At 40.9% G+C, this 17,791-nt stretch overlaps 1 protein-coding gene across 20 annotated transcripts in view; it reads right to left on the reverse strand.

Moving 5' to 3' along the window:
• Rcor3 (REST corepressor 3) overlaps nt 1-17,791 on the reverse strand; it is a 39,529-nt gene that overhangs the window by 18,575 nt on the left and 3,163 nt on the right. For 16 of the 20 annotated variants that reach the window (XR_001783754.2, XR_003954421.1, XR_003954423.1 and 13 more), the window contains 6 exons: nt 13,263-13,340; nt 10,856-10,908; nt 8,746-8,907; nt 7,123-7,247; nt 6,419-6,497; nt 2,795-3,013 (listed from right to left, as the gene is read on the reverse strand). Coding sequence is in view for 13 of the 20 variants with exons in the window: in NM_144814.3 (NP_659063.3) it covers nt 2,795-3,013; nt 6,419-6,497; nt 7,123-7,247; nt 8,746-8,907; nt 10,856-10,908; nt 13,263-13,340 (716 nt within the window). In the remaining 7 variants the exon portion in view is untranslated. The other 4 variants (NM_001290282.1, XM_006497244.3, XM_011238931.2 and 1 more) reach the window with 3 other exon arrangements.

The raw sequence follows: 17,791 nt of genomic DNA on the forward strand, positions 1-17,791 counted from the left end.
TGAAGCCAGGTGTCAGCCTGGCTGCACCTTCTGAGCTCCTGTGCATGGTAGAAGGAGGGTTATTTGAAATTCTACCCAAGGTTTACATCAGATGTGTGCGGTTTCCAACACACAGTGAATTGATATGGCTGCTACACAATAGAGGTGTATGAATGTACTCGCCAACTAGATATAGTTCTTCACTGACAAAAAACATACATTTGCCCAACACAAAAATCACACTCCACTCAAATTGTTTCCCAATTTATCTATCAAAGGCAGTGGAATATGCATGTTTTCAAACAGGAGCTGAAGTAGGCCTGACTCTGCTTCCACTGGAACCATCCATAGAAATACATAAAAATACAAGGCTCACAGAGGTTAAGTAATCTTTCCAGGTTATACGTGTGCTAAGTGCAATCTAAACATAAGCCAAGCTTCACACTATGAGTCTATGAGCAACTTAGTGTCCTTGTAGAGTATACATGAGAACTGTCTTCTTGCTAACCCCTTCCTTTTGGTTGGTTTTTGTTTGTTTGTTTTTTTGTTTTGTATGTTTTTCGAGACAGGGTTTCTCTGTGTAGCCCTGGCTGTCCTGGAACTCACTCTGTAGACCAGGCTGGCCTCGAACTCAGAAATCCGCCTGCCTCTGCCTCCCAAGTGCTGGGATTAAAGGCGTGTGCCACCACACCTGGCTTTTTTTTTTTTTTCCCTCCAGTATGGACAGCCAAATATTATTAGGTTATTCATCATGTTTTTTCAACCATAGAATCTAGAATAAACCAAAGGATAGTTTAGAGTCAATCAGTTGGCCATGTCAGGAAAACTCACATAGGAGAAGGAAAGGAAGAGCATGCAAGAGAACAAATAAAGGTGCTGATGCTGGGCATTGCTGTTGGGTGTTGTTGAGTGGATGTAGGTAGCTTCAGGGAAAGGCTCCAGTTCAAAGCACTCAGCAGCTGGACGGTGTGGGAGAAACAGAAAGAACTCTAGGCAGAAGAGCATTTAGGAAAAAGGAGGGACATAGGGCCAGGGCAAAGAACCGAAGAGCCATGAAGTAGGCCAAAGAACTTCAATTCTGCCCAATGACTGAAGGAAACTGAAAAATTTTACTGGAGAGAATGTGATCACATCTGCCTTTTAGAAAAGCACTTCTAATAAGCAGCACAGAAGACAGGATGATATGAGAGCACAGATCAATGCAATGTAGCAATAAAAACCTCTCAAGAGGAATGTGGAGGGACAGTGATGCACACCTGTAATCCCAGCACTCAGAGGCAGAGAGGCAGGCAGATCTCTGTGAGTTCTAGGCCACCCTGGTCTATATAGTGAGTTCCAGGACAGCCAGGGCTGTGTAGAACAACACTGTCCAAAAAAAAAAAACAAACAAACAAACAAAAAAACAACCAAACTGAAAAAGAGTAACTCAGATGGCCTGGTGGTTAAGAACACCTGCTGCTCTTCCAGATTTGATTCCCAGCGCCCAGCTCACTTACAACAGTCTGCAGTTCCAGTTGCAGGGAATTTGACAACATCTGATCTCTGTGGGTACCATTCAATTACATAGTATACATACACATATGCATGAAAAACACTCACACATACAATAAAATATTTATGAGAGAGAGAGAGAGAGAGAGGAGAGAGGAGAGGAGTGGAGAGGAGAGGAGAGAGGGGAGAGGGGAGAGGAGTGGAGAGGAGAGAGGGGAGAGCAGAGGAGAGGAGAGGAGGAGAGGAGGGGAGAGGGGGGAGAGGGGAGAGGGGAGAGGGGAGAGGAGTGGAGCAGAGAGGAGAGGGGAGAGGGTAGGAGAGGAGGAGAGGAGGAGAGGAGGAGAGGAGGAGAGAGGGGAGAGGGAAGAGGGGAGAGGGGAGAGGGGAGAGGGGAGAGGGGAGGGGGAGGGGGAGAGGAGAGGGGAGGAGAGGGGAGGAGAGGGGAGGAGAGGGGAGAGCTGGGAGATGATGGGACATGTCTCTAATCCCAGTACTTAAAAGACAGAGGCAGGCAGATCTCTCTGAGTTCAAGGTCAGCCCAGTCTACAGAGGAAGTTGCAGGACAGCCAGGGCTACATAGAGAAACCCTGTCTCAGAAACAAAACAAAAGAATACAACACAACAGAAAAAAGCAAACCAACAAAAACCAGATGCTAGGGAAGCGTGGAAGACAGCCATTTGGTCCGTGTAAGATGAGCTGCTACCGGTGTGTAAACCTTTACTATGTCACATGGCAAATGAATAACTAAGGGGAAACCCCTTCACTGTGGCAATACTTATTGTTTTTATATCAATAGCAGAAATTTCCAGTTTATTTTCATAAGGCCTTCTGGCAGCATCTTCACAGTTTACAGACTAATGTCTTAGCACTGAAAAGCCACGAGGATATTTTTTAATGACCCACAATGAGCATCACAATGTGCTCGGCAACCCGCACATATCACTGCAGACAGCTTTCAACAACTTGAAAACCAGCATGGTTATGACTCCTTATTCCACAGGAAAGTCAAGGCCTACTGAGCTATACAATTTGTTTAGCATCAATGCTGATGGATAACAATGCTGGGATTTGTATCTATAGGCAGAGGAATCCCATAAGCTATACATTGGAGACTTTAAGGAGTAACACTGAGCTAGAGATGTAGCTCAGGAGCAGAGTATCACATCTGACCATGATGAGGTCAAGGCTGCACCCCTAAACAAACACTCAGCTCCCACAACGTAACTTGTACAACAGAACATCTACAAAATACAGAGTTTAATCTGAACTGGAGCAGATGAACAAATGGACAAAATCCTACAGCGCATGACTTTTATGAAATACCTGGCGCTTGAGAGAGATCAGCTCCATGTCCAGTTGCCTCAGGATGGTGTTGGCTGCGTTGGGGCTGCAGGAGACAGCCACCACGTCCTCCTGGGTTAGATACATGCCCTTAGGAGGGCGGCACTTGGAGCGCTGAGAGTGGTGGCGGTGCTGCAGACTCTGGTACTCTCTCCGGCCCAGGCCGATCTTGCTGGTTTGGACCGGCTGGTCAGCGTTACCCTGAGAGAACAAAGGCAGAGGAGCAAGGCCTTGGTTTTCACAAATGTAGACAGAGTAAACAATCTACTACAAACAGAAAAACCTTCTGCACTGCAAAAATACTCCCAACCAGGTCCGTTACGTACAAGTCCAAAGAAGACACATGCAGTGGGGGTGTATGTGGCACCGTGACAAGATGTATTTCTGATTAATTCAAGAAAATGTTTAGTTTCTAGGTCCCAAGGACTAAGTGTGCTGGAAAAATAAGTTACACTGTAAATTCTTCCTATTTGCTTATGTACTGAAGACCAGAGCAGCAACCTTGCTCCAAACTACAAATTTTACATATAAAGGTAGATCTGCAAAAAGAACAACAAAGAAGACAGTTTAGAAATTACATGTGGCATGTTAGGCAGCTAGTAAAAAGAGAAAGGTTTTATTTGGAGTTTCAGAAACCATACATATGCCCCTAAGTCACGCAAGATGACCTTGACTTTGATGGTATGGACACTGTCAAATGTGTGCATGTGGCTCACATATAATTCAACTCCAAATGCAAGTACTGGGTATCAGTTCACACCTCAGAAGAGTTAGGAAAGTTGCTCTGAAAATGATGACAATGAGCTAGTAAGTACTATGAGCACTTAGTAAACCAACAGGAAGTCATCAGTGTCACCCTGAGCTTCTGTGAGGAATCCATTAAGACCTGACACACACTTTACTGATACATTTGAACTGCGCTCTTTAGGAAGTGGATCCATACAACTGAGTAGTCAAGTGTAATTTACCTTACTGCTCAAAATTCAAAGTAATTAAGGCAAATGTGATGTCCAGAGAGGCGCCTCTTAAAATCTTTGGACCGAAGAGTTTTCAAGCTGGCAGTGAAGTGAGGTAGCCTGGAAGCATGAGGAAGAGTCCAGAAGGATGAACAGCTGTGTGGGAGCTGGACTAGGCCTGAAGGGCCCGGCTTCAGTGGGGGCCATGAGGGCAGAGTGCTGGAAGGGATACACATAACTGTGTAAAGAAGGAAAATTGCCCCGTTCACTCCATCACAAGAGAGGGTTAGAAGTAGTCATGACTGTGCCCATCTTGGCTGAAGAAAAGAAATCTTGAAAAGTCTCCCTGAGAATTGCCTCAGGTGCTTTATCCCCTAAACTTTTATCTTTGTAGCTTGAAAAGTCCCCTTTAGTGGCTTCAGATGGTAGGGCCTACACACTTAGCAGAAGCAAATGCAGACGCTATTTGGACAAACATATTCTGATCTCAGAGATCTCATAGATGTGTATGAATTTCTAAAGGATATTCCTCAGGAAAAAAGGCAAGTCTATATATAAAAGAAGGACTGTGTCAAGAAAGAACCCAAATAATCAACAAATATATACACAAATTAAAAAAAAACCAACAAATTTAAGTTTGAATAAGTTAAAAAACCAAAACCAAATCAGTAGGGTTTGGAGTCAAAGCATCTAATGGGGAACTCACCGAGAGTGCCAGCATTGGAGTATACCCTAAATATAGAAGACAGAATCTCCTGAGTACACAAGAATAGAAATACAGGAATAGCTAGCTCAAAATAGCAGGCAGTAAAATAATGGAATATATACTTCTCCAAAATAGACCACAAAGGAAAAAAACCTTTAGAAAAGGCAAAGAGACAGCAAAGGTGAGTAAAATACAGGGCTGGGCTCAGTAGGGACACAGCTTGCTGTGCAGCATGGGCACCTGGGTTGTGAACCCCAGTCCCCACAAAAAACCTGGTACAGAAGCACATGACCATAATCCCAGAACTGAGGGTGCAGAGAGTCAGGAATTCCTGCAGCTCATTGGCTGGCTAGTCTAGTCAGAACAGCAAGCTCAGTGGGAGACCCTGTCTAATACATGCATACATACATGCATGCATGCATACATACATGGAAGAAAAACAGAAAGAGCAATGGAAACTAGCAAAGGAAGAAACAGACACTGACCCCTGACCTCCACTCAGGAGCACTAGACACAGGCATATCTGATTAAGCACCTCTGGTTCTAAGAGGGCAACAGTAAGAATATCAGAAGACGGAGAAGTGCTCTTGCAGAGGGCCTGAGTTCCATCCCCAGCCCTAACACTGCCTGTGACTCCAGCTTCAGAAGACCCCTGTGCCCCTATCTGGCCTCCATGGGTACCTGCATTCATAATGCACATATTCACACATAGCCACACATATATAAGGAAAGCAGGTGAAGAAATTAAGGCATCTGGATACTGCTGGCATTGGGAATATATTAAAATCTAAAACTTAGGAAAGTTAGAGAGTGCCAAGTTGAAGTAATGTAGGATTTTAAAATGTCATCAAAAGATGGTAAGGACCAGAAGGGGCAGTTTTCTGAGCAGTGACAGTTGCTGGGGAAATCACACACTTTACAACCTAGGATAGAACAGAGCCCAGCCAGCCGCCTCCGGTCCAGTGCTGTTCTTAACTGCTACAAGCTGCCTAACCTCACCCACCTTTGTCTGACGGCACTAGAACAAATCTAGAATTCCTTACCTTATTAGACAGCATGTGTATCAACTTAGCCTTTTCTTAATGATTATAAGTGTCCTTGTGGTCAGCATGCTGAGGCAGCTGAACACTTTGCTATGGGGGTTCTTCACCTCACACTGAGCCAGCCTCAGCCCAGTGTTCACTGTTCTACACACACACACACACACACACACACACACACACACTACTATTTATTCTTTATTATAACATGGGAAAAACATTTCTGGGAAAAACTGGACAACAAAACCAGAAACTCTACAATTTTACCATGTAAAAGTGAGTTTAATTATCTTTAGCAGATTAAAGACTAATATTGTGGCAAATCTGCCTTATCTGTGACTAGAGGATATAACCTAATACTACTATTTAATGGATGGTAGAGATTCTAAATATTATAGTAGTTTTCAAACTTCAAATCCTCATTGAAGTCTACTTCCTAAGCTAAAAGTCTTTCTTTCCCCCAGATATTTATTTTTAATGATTTGTGTGTGTGTGTGTGTGTGTGTGTGTGTGTATTCATTGAGTTCAGGTGTTTGCTGAGGCTGAGGTGTCAGGCCTCCTGAAGCTGGGCTACGGGCAGTTAGTTACAGACTAGACCTCAGCGCTGTGACCAAACTCCAGTCCTCTGAGAGAGTATTAAGTGTTCTTAACCAACACACCATCTCTCCAACCCTCTGTGAGACAGGGTCTCATTGTGTAGTCCTGGCAGGCCTGGAACTCTCTAAATAGACCAAGCTGGACCCAAATTTCCAAAGATCTACCTGCCTCTGCAGCTCAAGTGCTGGCATTAAAGTGTGCACCACCACACCTGGCTCTAGGCCTGGATAAACCCCTAAGGTAAAGTATTAAGTTGGTCTCCATGAGCTACAATGTAACAAGCACAGAGGCTCTTCAGGATCGTCACCTCTCTTTTGGCTTCTTTCTTTGGGTCGTAGTCACTGTCGTTTCCATCCATGGGGTGAGCTTCTTCTACGTCATCATCACTGAAAGAGACAAGATCAGCATGTCTTCTCGTAACTCTAACACATCTTCCTCAGAGCTGTCACTATGCAGAACAGTTGTAATAGGGATCTAAGAAACATCCGTCTTTTGGGGCTTACAGAATCATTTAATAAAGATTTCTAGCTAAAAAGTAAGAGAATTTGTGGGGAAAACAAAACAAAAAAACCTTTGAAGTACCGCGTGGGAGAGGGCACTCGCTATCTGTGGTAACGCTGGTGACTTAAGTTCTGTGCTTGGTGCAAAGACGGACAAAGCACATTAAGGTAGGGGGGACTTTGTTACTTCAGGGAATGCAGAAGGCCATCTTGCACAGGATATATTGTTTAATATGTCTGAGTGTGGAGGACTAGGATGGAACCAGGCCTCACGGGGCTGGTGCTAGAGCATGGAATCACGTCCCAGTTTGTCTTTCAGTCACACTGAACAAGCAACGCTGGAAGAAGAAAAGTCTCGGCTCAGCATGTCCAGCTCCTACAGTCAGAGCTTCGGACAACTCTGCGCGCTCCACAGCAGACACAGTGCTGCAGTTGCTTTCTGTCTTATGAAAACTATACAGTCCCGTGAAAAGTCCCCAACAGTGCAACAGAGGCCAAACGTATGACATACCTGTCACCCTGATTGTGTCTATTGGCTAGTTTACGAGCCTGGCGATCCATCAAACTTGTCCTTGAGCGAGTTTTTTTCCAAGAATAGTAATACTTTACAAGACTTGCAATTGTCTTATCTGGAAGCTTTTAAAAAAAACTCCTGTTACTGTTGGAAAGTTTAGTTCATCAACTCTGATCACCAAATGATTAACTATATATTCTTTGATAATCAAGGCATAAATGAAAGCCATGTCGTGGTACCTTTACTAACAACTAAAAAGTACTGCTAATAGTCATAGAACTCCATTATACCAAAGTCACTGACACTGCTGAACCCATGGTTCTGGGGGAGAGGGAAGATGTCACAAACTAACTTAATGAGAATGTCCTCCACGGTCCCAGCATGGCTCTGCTAGCGTTCAGCATGTGTTTCTTAAGAGTAACTCAGTTCTCTTTTCTCTAGTTTAGAGCCTTTGGTGTCTAAATGAAATCAACATCAACTTCACACTAGAGAATCACACCATATAGTCCTTTGAGTCTGGCCTCTTTCAGGCAGCCAAGAGCTGCTCAGTACTTAACAGTGACCATTTAAAATCACTTTAGTTTTACATCTAGTTCTTAGAAAGTAGCGCAGACAGATATTAACCACTAACAGTCTTCAGCTATTACAGTGGCCGACAATTACATGTATTGTTGTGTCACATTGGCAAGTAAGGTTGTGAACTACCAACCAAAGTGTTCCCTCCAATTACTGAAGTCATGTGGATGCAGAAACATTGCTTAAAATATACAAAAGTGCCAGCTGCTTGATGTACATTATTTTAATGCAACACTAAAAATTTAAGAACTTGTAATATAGACAATAGTAATATAGACATTTTTCCTTGAAAAACAAAAGGCAAAGACAGCACAACAACTCTCTGCGGCACCTGGACAACACTGGACAACACAGATTTAAGATGGACGTCCACGCTGCTAACCGTCATACTAATGGCGACTTCAGAATCTCTGTGTTCCGTCAGTATTGTCTAGGTACTGCTTTTTAGCTACTGTGTCTAATTCCAAGTGACCAGCCCTGGACAGAATACATATGAGCACCACTGCATGGTCTCAGTAGGTTGTATGTAGATGTGCATATGTGTGTGTGTGCATGTGTGTGCATGTGTAAACACATATATGTAACAACAATAATTAAAGTGGTTATAAATGTGAAAGGGAGGTGGGGAACATGGGAGGAGCTGTGGGGGGAGGAGCAATGACATAGATAGAGTTCTCGTGTATTCTCTCAAAAACTTTAAAAAAAAAGGACTTTCATATAGAAAATGGAAGAAAGTCCTAAAATAAGAAACCAAAACATTACAAAAATCCAAAAATAAAGTTAAATTATTATTCCCCCTTAAAAAAACAACCACTGAATTAATTTAATAACTATTACGCACACATTTGACACCAGGTAAACAATTCATTAATGAAATAGCACACATATGTTATGTGTGGACAACTGTAGAAAATATTGCATGCAAATACACCTGTTTCAAATACTTTTAACATTAAAATTAAGTGAAAAGCATTTTATATTTAGTGAGTAGTTAAATTCAGAGGTATCATAATTATAATTTGCATAAGCCCGAAATCACCATACCATTTGCTGAATCCTGTGAAAGCTCTTCCCATGAAAACTAAAGGCTTGTTCAAACAGGACTTTGTCTTCCACTGTCCACTCATCCGGAAAGGGCGTGAAGTTAGGGAGGTCCGCAAGGGACTTCTCAATGTTGTGTTTATGCCAGAACAACATGCCAAGCGCCTTTGAAGAGAAACCACCGCCTTTGGTTTTAATGGACTTACTTCTACCACACTTAGAGTTAAACACAAATCATATTTAAAGTTTTAGCCTATGACTTCAACTTACATAAACTCAGTGTGGGCCCTTTAACAGAGTAACAACCTATTTATTTATTTTAAGTAAGGGCCTCAGAATAAGTACTTGTATATGTCATATTTGTGGCAGAAGTAAGAAAAAGTGACATGAGGTGAGCAGGTTTGTAGGCTCATGACAAGATTCTATTAGAATTTTATCAATGTATCAGTATGTAGGGGAAATAGTCTAAAAGCTCTCAGTAACTGCAATGACTAATGAAATCATCAACTACAACACAAGAGCCAGGAATGCTCAGTTGGACTTAGCAGAGAAATACCAAGCTTTGACCTTCTAGAGTAATTTAGACTAAATATTTAGCCTATAACATAATTCTAAGACTTAAGGGCACTTTCACTGCAATTGCCTCAATTTAATTATCACAAATTTGATAAAAACATTTGTATATATTTTTGACCCGCCCCCTCACCCACATGTGTATATTTAATTTCCTATTACCATAATATATACATACATATATTTATTAGAAGTCATCTAAACAACTTCGATGACTTGACTGGCAAGTCATTTCTAAATAATAGGTATAACTACTATTTAATGCATAAACTTTCATTCTGTAAACAAAGATAATCTTTAGTGGTAAGCTTAAAAATAAATTCTGTACATAAACATGCAAATAAGCCAATATAAACTCATATTTTAAAAGATTAACTTTCTCAAAGATTAACAAGGAAGGCATGTCAGGTGTCCTGGTGCATCCCTTTATTCCTAGCACTTGGAAGACAAAGGCAGGAGGATCTCTGTAAGTTTGAGGCCAGTCTGGGCTGCATAATGAGCTCTAGGGCAGCCAGGAATGCACTAAAGAGACCATGCTTCAAACCAACCACCCAAACCAATGGTAGACATACACAGAACGGGATTTAGGCACGGCTGTAATCCCAGCACTTGGGAGACAGAGACAGGAGAATCACCTCAAATTCTAGGCCAGCCAAGGTCACACAGCAAGACAAAAATACTCCCCAACAACCAAACAAAAACTAAAACTGTAAAATAGGCCACCAAAAAGGTTCAAAAATGCCCCCAAACAGTTGTTTTGCTCTATAATCATCCTGCCAATTTCAAAAAGTTTATTCAGTTTACTCTGTGAAGCGTGTTCCCCAGTGACTCACTTACACAAGTTTGATCTTTCTTCTCTACAGACAAGCCCACCAGTTCTACTGTAATTCTGAGGGTGAGATACTTAGCTTTAAGAATCTTGGATGGGTCACACGGCCCCCAATGCAGGAGCTAGAGATATTACCCAAGGAGCTAAAGGGAACTGCAACCCTATAGGTGGAACAACAATATGAACTAACCAGTACCCCGGAGCTCTTGTCTCTAGCTGCGTATGCATCAAAAGATGGCCTAGTCGGCCATCACTGCAAAGAGAGGCCCATTGGACTTGCCAACTTTAGATGCCCCAGTACAGGGGAACGCCAGGGCCAAAAAGGGGGAGTGGGTGGGTAGGGGAGTGGGGGGGTGGGTATGGGGGACCTTTGGGATAGCATTGAAAATGTAAACGAGGAAAATACCTAATAAAAAAAAATTAAAAAAAAAAAAAAAGAATCTCTGCTTTAAAGCAGGAAGTAGTACTACATAGCCATAATCCCAGCTACTGGGATGGCTGAGGCAGAGCGATGGTGGCTTGGGCAACATCAGGAGATCTGGTCTCCTTTTTCTTTTTTCTTTTTCTTTTTTTTTTTTTTTGGTTGGGGTGTGGGTGTGTGAAAGAAGATAGATTGACACCAATCTCTGGCTTTCTCATAGGTAGATGCTACAGTACACACAGACACAGACACACAAGACAGCAGATGCGCACACACATTTTTCTACATACCTGTTCAACATTGTAGCCATGTTTCTCTTTTGCAATGGCGATATATTCATCCACTGTAATGGAACAATGTTATGTCATTACTTTCAGAAACTTCAGATTTCTCAGGTCTAGGCTTCTTTCTTCTTTTGTTTTAATATGGTAAAATAGTTTACTATTCTGAGTAAAAAAATAGCCAATATGATCCATGAGCTGTTACTAAAGGAGACTTATAATCTGTGGCTCTTCACTCAGCTTAAAGTCTCATCTAACCTGTTAACCCTATGAACACATATGGAACAATTATTGGTAAATTGAGTAACATTACTCCAGTTATTTCTGTATGTTGGCGATCACCCACGCGGACGGAGGCGCTGAAACCTCATCACACGGTAAAACACTGAGGTCAGCCCTGAGTATTGATCACTTGAGACACTTGGCTGTGTAACATGCCCTTCTCATGTTTATAAATTCTGCAGGCTACATGGAAGAGCGGCACGCTGAGCACGCGTCGATGTTCTTCCAGCTCTTCTGCGTCTTTATGAGCTTAGACATCCTGTTTTCACTTATCTCCCACATGTAACTACACCATCGCAGTAATTCAGATAAGCAGCTTTAATAACCATGTGCCTGCCAGCTACTTCAAGGCCTCATTACTAAGCAGTCTGTTACCTTCAGGATTCACTTTTATGTGCTGTCCATAGTCATGTCTTTATCCTTTAAAAATTATTTATTACACGTGTGTATATGTAGTTATTCCTTTAAGCATATTTCTGAGAAGGAGAAATTTAAGAATTCTGATCCCGGAATAAGTTCTATCTACATGGACTTGCTTTTCTGTTCGTTACTCACACTTTTAACTTTGGTGGAGTAATTTGAGCTTTTGTTCCTTAGTTTCCTGCTCTAAATTCGTGATAAAAACAATACAGTCTCTCATGGTTAAATGAGTTAACACACGGAAAATGCTCAGGAGTACAGAAAATCCAAGCGCTATATTTACTTAGAATCCATTTACATACACTACAGACCTAGAAAGATTCTGGTTAAATATAACAAACACACATTACAGACCTTTAGATAGCAAATTAAGGAACCCCATTGAACAGAAGTGGTCTCAGCTCTGACTGGGCACTAGAACCATGACCGAAGCTTTAAGGTGTACAGGCATTGTCTCTAAGATGTGGATCAGATTAGACGCCAATACTTTGAAAAGTTCCTTATGAGTCTCTAACAGAGCATAACCAGGGTTGATCACTGCCTCAGACCAGCTTTGTGCAGCCCATGTGGACATCACTCTAATGGTGGACAGCCCCATGGATACCATCCTAACGGGCATGTTAGCTTTTTGCATTTAGTTTTTTACTTTGTTAAAAATGCACCATTGTATCAAACATCAAAATTACACAATGCTCTGATGCTCAACTTATGATTGAAAACCTCTTTATTTAATATATAATAATAATGAGCAAACCTGTGAAAGCCACATCTTTCAGGCTCTAGGTACATATTTCTTATTGAATGCCTCCAGGTCACAGGATCCCTAGCTTATCAGCAGGTGAAGTTTCACCTACTACACTAAAGCCTTTAAGTTAGGAAGATTACTAGGTACCCAGACACATATCACTTTTCAGTTTTTAGCTCTTAATTGCATCGATTGGCCTGATTAGACTCTATGCACAGGATAGATAGGACATGGCTATTTTTCTCAAGACTAAATAAATCATAACAAGACATAAGCTCATAAGATCCTAGGAAATACTGTTAAAGAAAACCTTATTTTATGTATGCTAGAATGACTGTTCAGTGTAGCTGCTGTTGTTATTTAATAAATTTGATAGCTGAATGGAGGGGTGGGGGTCTTAGTGTTGTTACCTGTATGTTTCCTATATCTGATGTGCCGCAAAGGATTCGGGTCCGCTACATCACACTGAAGTCTAAAGCCACACCATGATTCAAGAAGTGCATGGTCAAGGGTCCAGAAGGTCTCTGTGCAGAAATGGAGAGCACCAGATGGCCTGATGGCTGCTGAAGTCAGCTCTCTCACCTCTCCTCTTTAAAATGGGAATGAGAGTGGGCTCTCTGGAGTCTGGCGGCATTTCTCTTACTGCTCCATAGACTGAGGAAAAGCCTGTGCAGATGTCTACATAGTAATTCCCTCCCCTGCTTGAGGATTTAAGCACCAAAGCCATCAGATCCTAGGTTTTTGCATTCTTCATGGGCCTGACACAAACTGAAATGATCAATTTCACTATCTTTCAAAAGGAAAAACATTCTAACACAGCGAAGGTTTCCATTAAAAAAAAAAAAAAAAGGAAACAAAGCTAATTCAGTTCTTAGCAAACCTAAAAGACTAAAAGACAAATGTAAATTACACTTTGAACAGGCTGATTTCTTACTGATGGTAACATTAGATCTCAGAAAAAAAACTTACATTTGGCATCTGGGATACTGTGATAAGGAGACCACACAAGCATGCCTCCATTGTCTTTATCTGTGTACTTGGTAGCACCTGAGGAAAAATTAATTATTTTGAATAGGATAGCCTTTTACTTATATCCCAACTAAACATAAGCAACATTTTGTTTTAGTACAATACCTGCAAAGAACACACAGGAAAACAGATTTCACAAAAGACTTATGTAAGATGAGCGAAACATTGTAGCAGACCTGCTACCACTGGAAAAACTTCCTGAAGCACACACTCCTGTCACCTGACGGTGACAGTCTCATCTGACCTCTGACCTCCTGTGTGCTACTTAGGGATCACCATGCAAAACTGACCCTACAGAACACTTACACGGTGTTGTGTACACGGGTCAAACTGCTATCGTCTCCCTTCATGGCTTGTATTTTACCTTATTCCTAAGTCTGCCAGCCTTCCTTTTAAAGGCATAAAAGTTAACACAATTTCTTGTTCATATGATCTGGCTAAATCTGGAAGAATACTGTCCTTTCCTGTGTATTTCTCATGTTATAAACTATAAAGTCCATAACATTAAGCTTCACTACTATAAGCTGAAATGGTCTGGATGGAGGAAAGCCCATACATTGAGGCCAGGACCACTCACTATAGGCTTCTAGACACCTCATTATGCAGGAGACTTTTCTGGCTTCCACCCAATCCTTAGCTACAAGTTAGTTAAAACTAGCAACATATTAAGTATTGCTGCCATGTTTTAAAACAGTTGATTTTCACCAGGTAGATATTACTTACCACTAGCAGTCAGAATTTCAAATTAGTCACATAAAATATTAGTAGAAATCTGAGGTTAATCTGTGATTATTATAAGGTATTTGGAGTGGAGAACATTCCTTACTACAATTTCCACACAGAGAAGTTACTTATGGGTCAATAATTTAATATTATTCATACTTAACTTTTGGAGAAGCATCAAATATTACTATTAAATGTCTAGTAAGTAATGTTAGTTGGAAGAATCATACTAATTCCACTTCAGTATCAGCAGGGTATGTGATATACTCGGGAGCAGAGGGTGCCGCAGAAAGAGCTAAAGTTTGAAGCAGGCTTGTGCAGTAAGTGTTTAGTGAAAATCTTTCAACCAAGCAAGCAACAAAATCCCAAACAAACCAAAAAAACAAAACATTTTCAATGTTAAGACATTTAATTTCTTGTCATGGGCCTGTCAGGTAACAAAACAAAACAAAACACCTTATAAACACAAAAGTCAAGTTATTCAACAGAAGTGAAATGCATTCTATCTAAGCTGGTCAGAAGCTTTTACCTTAGAAAAACGTGATATTCAAATGTATATTCAAGTAAATATCTTAACTTCAATTATATCAAGGAACAGATTCTTTTTACTCAATGAATTGTGACAGTAAGATTATTAAAATCTTTCTTAATAAAACATGACACAGCAAATAAAAGCTTCATTAAGTCTTATACTTTAATAGTACTTCATAACAAGGGAATGTAATTTCTTGCTCCCCATTCTTTAAGAACATTTTTCATGTTAGTATATGTTGTGTACATGTATGAGTCCCAGGGATAGAGCCCACGCTTGTTGGCAATCTTCTGTCTCCACTAAGCCATCCCTTCAGCCCATGGACCTCATTCTTGAATCACAGGAAGTCTGCTGCCTCATTGCATATCTCCTCTTAAGTAGGCATTGTTTTTTCTCCATCTAAAATACCAGATATTACTGCCCCAAATTTTCAATATTGTAATTAAGGATCTAGTATGAGACAGAAACCAGTGTCAACGTTTAGGACACTAACTATTCCTCTAATGTGGGATGATATAAGTATTTATCTAATTGGCCTTAAAACAGAGAATGCTCAATTAGGCATTTCACAATGTTCTTTTCCTAATTATGAACCCCAACCTTTTCAATCATACATCAACTAGGCCCAAGAAATAAATTTTTACAGGAAAGAGTTACTTTAGGGTACTGCGTTAAGAGTATAGTTTCAGACTCCCAGTTGCAGCAAGTGTGCCACCCTGAAGATCGCCTCTTGTGCCTCAGTTTCCCTCATCTATAGTAATAGAGATGGAATAACTACTTTAGTGCTTTTCAAAAATGAAGTTGCTAAGTTGATAATGTACACATCCAGGACAATCAACCACTAAGATACGAGATGGGAAAAATGAGGTAGGACTCAGGTACAAAACCAGCAACTAGAGCTTTTAAAGACTCCCTCTGAGACATTAAAACCCAGGACTTTGTGAACAAATACACTGAGAATTTAGATCCTGAGACTAAGATGCTCTAACCACTTAAAAACTGTTTATAAACTAGGTCCTGTAGTATTGGTATAGTATCTTCAAATAGGGGGTAAAGGCTTTCCTCGTGACATAGAAGCATGAGTAAATTGTCTGTAGTATATGCATGTGTGTGCACATGTGTGTGCCTGTAATGTGGATACACAAATCATGTGTTGGTCCCGGATCACATAGGACATCTTCTCCTACTTGTCCTATCCCTGTAGTTTTATTTATTTTTTGAGACATGGTCTCTTCATGTAGCCCTAGAACTATCACTATGTACACCAAGTTGGCTTCAAACTAATAAGAGTTTGCCTGCCTCTGTGGGTATCAAAGGCAAGCACCACCACACCCGACTCTTAAGAAAAAAGAAAAAGAAAGAAAGAAAAATTCAAAACAAACAAAACAAAAAACAGGATCTCTCACTGAACCTAGAACTCACTGCTTTAACCAGGCTGGCCGGCCAATGACAAGTTGTTTTCATCTTCCCCAAAATTGGTACGCACTACCATACCTGGCTTTTCTGGGGTTAACACTTTGTCTACTGAGCTCTCTCCAGCCTTATAAGTTTTAAGGGACTCAATTTTCAGACTTCTAAATTTTCTTTCTCAATATAATCTGCCTGAAAACTCATCTGAGATCTAAGCTACGCTGTAGTGTCTCCAGTATTTAAGGTTTTACCTCATACGATCAATTGGAAAATACTAAATGATCGAACCCAGAAATAAAGGATGTAAGTTTAAACTGCACACCAATCGGAGCAGCAGCATCAACCTTCACACTGCTCCGCACGGCCCTGCCTAGGAGCCTGTGCCACTGAGGAAGAGGGCTACCCACAGACATTCTAGTTGTTATCCCTAATAGTAAATGTCCTCTCATGTTAAACAAAAGTTTCTTATTTTACAGAGAACAGTTTCTAAAAATTTAAAATTTCCAGAGTTTCAAGCTTCTTACAAAAGCTCTCCCCTATTGAGCAGGCTACAACTACTACAGTTTTACTCAATGATGCACTAACTCAGTCTGGAGACTTAACTCAGGAGTTTATGGTCACTATGATGTGCGTTAAGCTGGACTTATGAAAAGTAGAGAGGAACACTTTGTGTGTGTCTGTCTCAGGGTGTATGTGCTCCTGTGAAGGCCAGAGGAAGACATCAAGAGGACATCTATGTCTTCCTTTATCTCTTTCTCCCTCATTGCCTTGAGACAGAGTTTCTCACTGGACGAGCTGACCAGGGAGTTCCTGGGATCTGGCTCTCTTTCTCTTCCAAGGCTGGGGTTACAGGCATGTGCAGCCACAGCTGGGTTTTCTGTAGATGTTGGTGACTCAGACTCAGTTTCCTTGTCATTGTAGCAAGTGTTCTTATCCACTAATCTCTCTCCCCAGGCACTTTTAAGTACACAAATATATTATGGAAGATTTTGTGGGGAATGTGTACAAAAAGGAGTTCGAAAGTCAAAAACAATAGTATTCATGTATTTTATAAAATGGATACTATCACATCAATGTTTATATATAAATAAATTTAAAATAAATAAGATAATTTTATTTCAAAGCATTAATATTTTAATACACCAAAGATTACATTCTTTATCCCTTATTTAACTAAGCAACACATAAGAAATGCCAGCTTTAAAATATGTCACTTTTTGTCTCTTCAAGCTTCTTTTATAGGTCTGCAAATCACTGCTTCAAATGTATTTCCACTTAACCCTGTGATGGTCTAACAATATCTCCCTTTTACGAACGAGAAAACAAGTCTGAAGAAGTCAGATAGTTCATACCAGAGAAACTTGAAGGCTTATGGTCACCAATCATAGCTACTCCTCCGGGGTCAGCACAGTTAGGCAGCAAATACAAGAACACCTTAACAACCGGTTTACAACTGACAACCACCAGAACTAGTTAACAACTGATTTTCAAGAGAAATCCAGTCAGTAAATCATAAGGACGTCAGCATGGCCATGTAAGGGGAACAGCCCCTAAACCACAAACCCATTTACACTGAAGACGACAATCAGAAATCCAGGGAGTAAATCCTAAGGATACCAGCATGGCCACGGAAGGTAAATGGCCAAGCTCCCAGAACTCCAACAAAACCCTCCACTTTTCCAGCTTGATAATGGTTAGCCATTTGTCCTGGGTTTCTGAGACCTAACAGTAAGTCATTCTCCATGTGTGTAAGTTCTACCATCAACATCATTTCTTCTAAAACACTCTTACTTTTTCTACTTTC

Source organism: Mus musculus, chromosome 1 (genome assembly GCF_000001635.26).
Source record: "Mus musculus strain C57BL/6J chromosome 1, GRCm38.p6 C57BL/6J".
NCBI lineage: Eukaryota > Metazoa > Chordata > Mammalia > Rodentia > Muridae > Mus > Mus musculus.